We start from the raw sequence: 9,917 nt of genomic DNA, 5'->3' as shown, positions 1-9,917 counted from the left end.
TCCCAGGTCACCACTGATTCACATGATTCATATGCAAAACCACTCATTTGAAATGAGACAATGATCCATTTTTTTGAAAAAAGATCAAACATTCGTTAAGGGATAATGTTTATTTTCTCTCAAACTCACTCAGAAGATGAGTGTTTAATTCACTTATTGATTTGTCTGGACCAGGATGAATTTATCTAATTTAGACTCTTCCAGGCCAACTCAGAGCTGATGGCAGTAGCCTGATAGTCCAACTAACTTCTCAACAAGCTATATATATATATATATATATATATATATATATATATATATATATATATATATATATATATATATATATCTTTACAGTAAGAATACTTTGCTCTGTCTTTATCCGCAGCTCAGAAGTCCTGTCAAGAAGGTGTTGATCACTAAGTAGCAAAATGCCAACGATCCACTTCAATGCAGCTGTCACTCAAAATACCACAGCTCTAACTATGCCTGCAAATGTTACCTTATGCCGTACATAAAACCTCCCCCACTGCACATAGCCCAGCTATGAAAACCATGAAGTTTCAGGCTGTAATTCTGTTCATCACAGCCAGAACGTTGTGCATTTTAATGTAACATCAGTGGAGATTGATTCACTTTGTAGCAGGCATCCATTATCTGCACACATTTAGCCACTTGCTCGTCAGCCCTTGTGAATATATAAGGTATTGTCTGTCCTCCGTCACTTCCGTCTGTTTATTATTATTATTATTATTGCTTCCTCATTGTGTCCTTCTGTCTCTTTAATTGTTGCCTTTGGATTTTGGATATTCTGATTTTCTTCTTCTTTTTGTTGGATAATAAAGGACTTTATCTTTTCTCCTGCACTCCTGGCAAATGGTTGTACTGTTTTATTGCAAAAGGTTATAAACTTTCCATATAAGCCTCAGGGATATCTCACAAGCACCATTATCAGTTTATTTCTCACCAATTAATGGCAGAAGAGAAAGAACAAGTGGACACATGAACGACACAAAGCTGGGAAACAGTGGAATCAGCTGTTAAGCTCCTGGCCCGAGCCACAATGTTGCATCTGTTAATGGTTTAAGCTCCTTTCAGAGGAAAGACTCGTTAAATCCAATTAACTATAATAGCATTCACAAGACTTTTGTGCTATTGATAGGAGACTGGCACGTAATATTCAGCCTGAATTCACAGTGACGGGTGTGTCTGCATCCGCGTTGCTGTCGCACCAGAAGATTCCACAGATACTGATATGTCCTGAGGGTGGTAATTACAATCACCGCAACATTATAGCAGCTTCCACGTGTATTGTTTAAGCAAAGTCAATAAAAACAAAGCTCTCGGAAACAAAAATAGCTTTTTCTCTGTTCAGTTTACTATTTTCTTAGGTTATTTTCCCTCCCTCATTCGTGTCAATTAGTGCTTAAGGCCAGACACGACTATTCAGACAAAAATAATCCAGTATTTAATAATAATAAAGATGATGATGATGATGATGATAATAATACTAAAGTGTATTAATGTTGCCCTGTGTGGAATATTATTATTATCTTGTGCTGTTTACCTCTGTATCACCACCCTGTAATTATCTAAGCGCCAAATTACTAAAAGAAACAACTTCAACACAGAAATGGTTGGCAAGAAGCATGATAATCATGATAAACAATAATTTATTGTGTCAACAGATTTATTTAAAAACAGGAAAGGAGAAAAGAGTCCTTAAACTTTTAAGTATCATTTCTATACAGAAAACCTTAAAAAAAAGAAGTCAGTAATGCACAATTTCTTCAAATCAGGGTTTGCTACATGATGTGAATGATTTTAAATGAAATTAATTACATTTAATTTGTCAAAGGTATATTTCTGACATGCATTAGCGCTCAAATAAAATGATAACATTTGCGAGACAACTGTTAACTCTTGCCACTACTAATGCTACTTTAACAACAAAAATGGAGCGACGGGAGACTGATTTATTTATTTTGCATTTTGAGAATGAAAACAACTCATTATGAATAACTTCAATGTATCTGTCAAATCCAGCCACTATGACGTGTTTGTACCTCCAATCACACACAACTAATCCCAATACTTAAAATAACACTGTGTTCTTGGACTAAAAGAGAAGCACATTCCTTGTGGATTAAGCCGGTTTTGGAGATTGACGGCAAATTATTTCCTCAAGTTATTTTAATCTGCATCATGTGCAGCTGTGATGTCAGTCTGACTTCATTATTGAAATAAGCTTGTTCTCAAGAGTTTGACTTCACGCCTAAAAAGCAGGAGGAAAGACAATGAAAATTGAGTTGAAAATTGAGAATTGTTGGATATATTTCGATATCAGGTTTCTGTCTGTCTGCAAATCCATCAGTCTTTAGTCCTTCAGGAGTCAAAGTCTACTGAAAATACAATGCTGCAAATCAAATGAACTGTGGCCCCTTTGATCCTGTCTTGGTTTGCTGTGCCTTCGCCACACGAGGACTACACCACAGTTCACCAGATCATTGGGATCAAAACTCAATTTTGGGGTCTCGTTCTAGTTTGCGATTATTGCATTCACGCTGGAAAAACAGAACATCGGCAAGTTGGGTATAAAATGTGCAAACACTGCCTCCCATATGGTAGGACACAACCAAACAAGAGATCCCATGGAAAGGAGGGTCTCGGTCCAAGTCCAGATGGACTGACGCATCTGTCTGATAATGCTGAAACTTTTGTTCCACATTTGTTGCGTTGTCTTTTGGCCTGTCGGATGTTGAAAGGTCTAAGTGAATGCAGTTGCTACAAATGTGAACACACTTAGTATAACGATCTTCATGATGAGTTTGAGATGATTTTCTTCAGCTTCACGACCTCGTCAGTGGTGAGGTGCAGCACCGAGGTAGAGCTGGGATTCAGCATTAGTGGTGATGGCTCCATCTCTGTTGTCTTCCTTCCAGTAACTTTGTTTTCGTAATTGAATTTAGAGGTAAAGTTTTCTGCAGCTCCCAGGGGGCTAGAGCCCCTCCTCGGTGAATTGAAGGGTGCAAGGATCTCTTCTTTATAAGCATCCCAGAAGTCTATGGAGTTGAATTTGCGCGACTTATCCATATCTTGCTGATGAGGTGGCCAGAGTTCACAGCTGGAAGCATTATTCTGACCTTCATCCCAAGGTAAACGCTTGTGAAAGGTGATGTGCTCCTGGCTGGAACCGTGCTGGTGACTGATTTTCTGGATTTTTGACACTGGGCTTGATTCATCTCTCATGCTCAGATCTTCGGCCGAGCTCAGATGTTGGCGATTCGCGTGAAACATAAGGTTTGGGGGATGGATGTTTGCACCAGGCCCGCTCCTTTGTCCCAAGATCTCCTCGTGGTCAGAAGGACAAGTGTCCTTCGGCTCATGCAACATGGCAGAAGACCTGCACAGCTTAAGCCAGTTACGGAACACAGATAGCGGTACTTCTATTTCCATCCTGCCTTCCTCTTGTTGAGGGAGGCTGTGCAGTTCATGGCTGAAAGTTAACCCCATTGTTTCCTGACTCCGCTCTCTGTGTTCTGCTGGCCTGGTTGGAAAGTCTGTTGTTGGAAGATTGGGTCCTTGTTCCATTTCAGAGGTATATTCGTCAGCTTCCACTGTCGGAGGAGAGATGCATATAGGGCTCCCAGAAGGTGGGAAGGCTCTGACTTCAACAACTTGAGCCGTTCTCTCTTCAGGATGATATGAAAAGGCTGTGACTTCTTCACTTTCCTCAACTCCTTGTGTCTCAGATCCTTCATGTCTCAGCGATCCTGAATGGTGAGAGGTGTACAGTGTAGAGGGTTTGTTCAAAAACTTTGGATTCTTGCTGGATGACAGAGGTGAGAAGGACGAGACCGGGTTACTGTTGGTCTCCTGGGCATTCACGCTCAGGTTCAGGGGCTCTGTCAGAGGCTCCGTCAGACCAGATGAGGTTTTGTAACGCTCTGCCAGGTAGCGCAGTTGCTCCAGCGGCTCCTTAACCACATCTGCTGAGTCCAGGTGCCTTGGGTAAAGATTAGGTGGTTGTAAAGGGAACTGGGGCTTGAGGACAGGGGAGCCATGTGACGGTAGTGATGTAGGCGGGATAAGACCATACAAGGGGAGGAGTGGGTGTCCTGGGTTGTAATAGTGAGGGTAGTGAAGAGGCAGATGGTACAGACTCCTGCTGGGGTCTGACTGGATGCTCTGGAATCTCTGTGGGGAACACACAAGTGGTTTATGAGTAATTTATGATTCAGATTTTCTCAAAATTAAAAAAGGCAATCTGACTTGGAAAATGTCACTCATAAGATACTGTCTTTCTTCCAAAAAAAAGTAAAATAAAGAAATCTTGTGTGAGTTTGAAATGACTGACCAGAGGCATGTGCACCGGTACCAGCCTCCGTTTGGAGTGTCTCTGGCCGCCGTCCTCGTCTGTGCTGTAGCGACAGGGCCTTGGTGGAAGCTGCGGCGCAGTGCTTATCATTATTCCTTTCAAGTGGCACTCGTATGGCAGAAGCAGCCTACACCACCAGCACAAAAAGGCAAGGCAAGGCAAGGCAAGTTTATTCATATAGCACAATTCAACACCAAAAGAACCAGAGACAAGCTTTGAGGAACTGCACCATGGACCCACAGCCCGATGACATGCACATGAATGATCACACTCACTTCTCATAGTGTCTGCGGGTGCAGGTGGCCGCGCTTGTACTCCGAGGGTTCCCCCCCAGCACGCTGTACACTTGCTTCCACAGCTGATGAGAAGTGACCTGGCGTAAAACAGGGTTGCTTACTCAAGGTTTGGCTATTTTACACATGGGGAAAGCATCATCTCGTACTATGATACTTTTCTTCCTGCAGAGACAAAGCTTGCTCTTTTACATTCCTCCCGTAAAACCAAGTTGAGCTAGAGGTGAGCTGGAGGTGGTTGTTTCACACCCGCAGGTTCGCCGCTGCTGTTAAATTCCCACCTTTTCCTGACTGTCACTTACAGGTTCTGATTCTGAGGGGTTTAAGTTTTGTTCATCCGTCAAATAAACCAAAGATTTTAGATGCCAAAAATGCTTCCTTAAAATTGTTGTTTTGCTTAAATGAAGCATTTGAAGTCTTTGCTGTAACAGTTGACACAGACTGAAATACTTTTGATAATATTGAAATCAAGAATGATGATGAAACCACATGTGATAGGAAATGAAAACATCATCCAATTACCTGATGATAGCCTCCCAAGTCACCGACAGTCTTGAACATCACAAATAAATCAACTGGAAAAGGGGAAAAAATACATTATTAAAATGACTTATGGCAATATAGAAAACGGTTTTCATTTTAATACTTAATTGTGTGAATGCTGGCCATCATTTAAAGGGGACCTATAATGAAAAAGACGTTTTTTCTTGCTTTAACATATATAAAGTGGTCTACCCTCACCCTGCCAACACAGAGGAGGGAGGAAGGAGGAAAGCAGCCAAATTATGCAGGGACTGTTCACCCTGCCCGGAGGATCCTTCCAGTGTTATGTGACTTTTACGAGCTGTTCAGAATCTGGTGCATAAATGTTATTTATATACAACTTATGTTATTTTTTTTTTTTTAACAATAAAGGTGCCATTTGTGAAAATTCAGTGTTGTGATTTCTTTACAGTTAACATGATTCATTTGTCTTGTAACATAAGAAATGATAGATGAGGAATTGGAGTAAATAACTGGTGTACCTGTTTAGAATTCAATTAAATCTTCCTATTTGAAGACGATGTGACTAAAGGCTGATTTATGGTTCCGCGTTACACCAACGCAGAGCCTACGGCGTAGAGTACGTGTCGATTTAACGCAGAACCGTAATTCAGGCTTTAAGATCCGTTTACACCGTGTCATAAATGCATCTGAGCGTCCGACTATCGCGTCGAGCTGCGTGACATCGGACGCTCTCTGTCCACACTGAAACCGTTAAACTTATATTTACTCTTTTTACCATAACATTTTACTGTGATGAATAACCCCATTTGAGAGACATAATGAGAGGGAATTTTTTTTTTTTACAAAAGCTGTATTTTCCCATGATTCTCTCAGGATAATTTTTTTACTTTCCAGGTATTCCACTGATTAAATTAAAGCATCTACTTTCTAATTTTCAGCTTAAGTTGAAACTAAATTAATTGAAATGAAACCAAATTAAACACAATTTTTGATTCACTTCTAATTTGTTAATACTTATTTAATTTGAAATGTGCCTGTTTAGGTTATTTGAACTCCTTCATGGAGTCCTGTCCTGGTATATTACTATTTTATGCAAAAAGTACAGTCATGTCAGGATTTTAAAATTATTCAAACATTTCAAAAATGTCAAATACATCAGCTACCAGTTGCTTTTCCTTTCTCATCTTGAAAGAGGAATATTTTGAAGAAACCCCTTTAAAAAATTATATCCTCATCAAAGGTCATTATGGCTGAAGTTGCTGGCTCTGGTCTACACAGATACCAAATATTCATTTTAGAGGAACATAAACAGGAGAAGAAGTAGCTGCATCTGAGAAGCCTGAGGTGTGCTCATCTGTTTGATTTTTAGGCGGCTGCACATCTTGTTAATTTTTAAAGTTGTTTTGTTCATTATTTCTTCAGATTACAGCATATTTGAAACTGGACGCTACATCTGAACTTTGGAACAACAATGCATTTTTTGTAAATATTTTTCTTAAAGTCCAGTACGGGTATATGTGATGTGTAAATAAATATGCTCAAAGGTTTACATACTTTGTTTGAAGCCCAGATTGGGGATCCTCTCTATCGGAGTGTCTCTTTTCTTCATAAAAAGGTATAGATTTTTCAGGAACTGTTCCTCCGTGATGTCCTCCATTGGGTCTTTGGGTTTTTCCTCTCGGACTTCTGTGTGTGCCATTTTTCTGTCGCCCCTGAAAACCAAATTAAGAGTCAAGAGTTTTCAGTTGAGTAATGTCCAGTGCTGTATGTTTACAAACCTACTGCATGAAAAGCAGCATGGAGAGAAGCTGTTAAGTTTTTAAATCTGCTTGAGTGCAATGTGCTCATGCATTAACAGAAACAAACTATACCTACAAACACCAATCTTTAAAAAGATCTAATTCTTCTAATTCCAGAAATCTTTTCCTTACCTGTGTTTCCTGTGGGAGAATAAGAGTGTGTTAAAAGAATAAGAGTATGTTAAAAGAAAGAAACCAAAGGAGACTGACTACCGCTGCCTGCTCATGTCACATCACGTCAGGTAGCAATCTCTGTTTGCGTCTGGGTGACAATGTGGGAAACTAATAGAGGCTGTGTTTATTCTTATGACTTCCTGCTGAGATTTGTATTGTCGGACCAGTTTGACTGGCTCCTGGGCATGTCCCCAAAACGTAGTCCTGGAGCCATCAAATTGACAGAGTAGATTAGATTAGATTAGATTGTCCTTTATTCCTCCCTCAGTGGGGAAATTCACTTTGAGCAGCAGCAGTACACACAACACACACATGCAGTGAAAGAAGGATAAAAAAGTAAAAAATATATAATTACAAAATATAAACAGTATATACAGTGAAAGGGAAATAAAAGTAGTGCAGTATGAGAAAGAAAATAAACAGTGCAAAAAAAGGCCTGGTTGTACAGTCTGATGGCAGCGGGGAGGAAGGACCTGCGATGCCCCTCAGTGACGCATCGCGGGTGACGAAGCCGGTCGCTGATGGAGCTCTCCAGGGCTCTGACAGTCTCATGAAGGGGGTGGGAGACATTGTCCATGATGGATGACAGCTTAGCCACCATCCTCCTCTCCCCCACCACCTCCACAGGATGGAGACTGCAGCCCAGGACAGAGCCGGCTTTCCTCACCACTTTGTCCATTCTCTTCCTCTCCGCCACCACACCACAGTCATAGAAGGTCCTCAGGAGGCCGTCCCTCACTCCAAAAAGTAATGAGGAAACCAGCAATCAGGGGAGTGCTTATCATTTCCTCCTGAAATGATAAGCACTATATTCATTTATTTTGTATGTGTGAGAAATAAGTTAATCAGTAATCAGAGGAAAGCCTTTACTACTACTACTACTAGATAAAGAGGATGTGTTATTAGATCACATTTCTGAAATGTTGATTCCAAAAAGTTGTTTCTCCGAGGTGATATGGATGGTAGTGTGATCCCTGCTGTGTTAAAGCTTACAGCTCTTCAACATGCTTAATTACAGTTGTCTTCTGCTACTTGAGGCCGTTAAACTGGATTAACAAACCTGTATTGTGTAACCCAGGGGTTCCCAACCTTTTTTGAGCCAAGGACCAGCAGAAGTATAAACAAAAAGCTCAGGGACCGGTTGACAATTTATGTCAATTTTAATAAACATTTTAGAAAAAAACTATGCATTTTAAAATGCAGGCTATCATCAGCGACGTTAGCTGATGTTGTGACCTTTAAAACTTGCTTCTGCAAATGTAACTCACGTTTTTTCCTTTCGAAAAAATCCACTGGTTTGTCTTTGAGAGAAGGATGTTTTGTATTTAAGTGTCTTTGAAGCTTGGATGGGTTCATTGCTTCGTTGGCGAGCGTTTCTCCACATAAAATACATAGTGGGTTTGGCGCCTCCAAATCGCCCGTTGCAACAAATCCGTATTTTATATACATAATGTCGTACTTGCGATTAAAGCTTTTGCTTTTCTTTTTGGTAGGATTTTCTACTTGTTCATCACCATTTCTTTTACTCGAACAACCAGTAAAGAAACGGCTCATGGAGGTTTGCTGAGGTCCGCTCATCTCTGCAGCTGACTGTACCTAACCTGCATACAGCACCTGTGCATTGTGCTGGTCAGTCCGGTCGGGTACCAGAACTTATTGTCCGCCAAGCCATGACAGGGCTGCCACTCAAAGAAACACATTTCGATTTATACAAGTTTTGGATGAAATTATATGACAAAAAAATGCAAAAATTGTTTTCTTAAATTTAGTATGAGGTTGCTTTAATTATGTGGCAAATGATAATAAACACGAGAAAGATGGGTACTTCAATGAAAAATAAATATTTTTTTCAACTTTGCTGCTGTTCATACAAAAAGTAAATAAAAAACAACAATTTTTTTTCAAAGATTTTCACTTGAAATAAGTAGAAAAATCTGAGATTTTTTTGCTTGTAATGAGAAGATAAATCTTGTTCCACTGGCAGATTTTCCTACTTATTTCAAGTGAAAATTGACTTGAAACAGGTGAAAATTGTCAAATGAGTTATTTTTCTGGTGTTATTTTTCTGGTGATGACTCTAAATGTTGAAATAGCAGTAAAACCACATTCATTGATGAAATGACATAAGGGATGGAAAGGAGGGATGGCAGTTTTACAGGGGGATGATTTGGACTTTTTTTATTTCAGGGGGGATGATTTGGACCTTTTTTATTTCAGGGGGGATGATTTGGACCGTTTTTATTTCAGGGGGGGGGGGTGATTCTGACCGTTTTTATTTCAGGGGGGGATGATTTGGACCGTTTTTATTTCAGGGGGGGATGATTTGGACCGTTTTTATTTCAGGGGGGGATGATTTGGACCGTTTTTATTTCAGGGGGGATGCTGGCTTTAGTTCTTCTGAGGAGGAGACGAGCAGCAGCAGCAAGGAGGGTCCATGAAATCCTCATGAGAAGACTTGAGAAGATTTGGGGGAATCCAGGCTCGTTGGAGCTACAGCTCCATGATGACCAGGTCTACTTCAGATTGAACAGGGAGCAGTTTGACAGCCTGTTGGGGAGTGGGTCCTCAGCAGGATGACAACCATCTACTCTCCTATTGGTCGCACCGAGATGCCCTCACAGCGCGATTAAATTAAAAAATGTTCAATTCAGACGCAGGCAGGTGAAACGCCCGTGGCAGGTGGCCTTTCCCGCGCCGCCAAGCTCGCCAGCAGAGCGGTCCACTCTTGCGCTGCGGCAGCACATACACAATGAATGGGAAAGCCGGCGGCGGTCCCGCTTTGCGCCC

General features: G+C 40.8%; 1 protein-coding gene across 1 annotated transcript; it reads right to left on the bottom strand.

The window, feature by feature from the left end:
* Positions 1-1,663: 1,663 nt before the first annotated feature.
* Positions 1,664-7,217, bottom strand: arid6 (AT-rich interaction domain 6). Its single transcript, XM_061733966.1, has 6 exons — positions 7,089-7,217; positions 6,712-6,869; positions 5,173-5,225; positions 4,633-4,730; positions 4,337-4,484; positions 1,664-4,176 (listed from the first exon to the last, which is right to left on the bottom strand). The coding sequence occupies exons 2-6, from the start codon at positions 6,854-6,856 to the stop codon at positions 2,797-2,799; spliced, it is 1,824 nt and encodes a 607-aa protein (XP_061589950.1). The 5' UTR covers positions 6,857-6,869; positions 7,089-7,217; the 3' UTR covers positions 1,664-2,796.
* Positions 7,218-9,917: the final 2,700 nt, after the last annotated feature.

The sequence above is a fragment of the Cololabis saira genome, chromosome 11 (assembly GCF_033807715.1).
Source record: "Cololabis saira isolate AMF1-May2022 chromosome 11, fColSai1.1, whole genome shotgun sequence".
NCBI lineage: Eukaryota > Metazoa > Chordata > Actinopteri > Beloniformes > Belonidae > Cololabis > Cololabis saira.
This window is presented reverse-complemented; position numbering and strand designations above follow the sequence as displayed.

Bases quoted from the DNA above. Each gene is read 5' to 3' on its own strand.
- arid6 (XM_061733966.1), bottom strand. From the start codon at position 6,856: ATGGCACACACAGAAGTCCGAGAGGAAAAACCCAAAGACCCAATGGAG. The intron at 5,226-6,711 runs GTATGTAAACCT...CCCCTTTTCCAG, and splicing joins CAATCTGGGCTTCAAACAAA to TTGATTTATTTGTGATGTTC. The intron at 4,731-5,172 runs GTAATTGGATGA...GTTTTACGCCAG, and splicing joins ACTTGGGAGGCTATCATCAG to GTCACTTCTCATCAGCTGTG.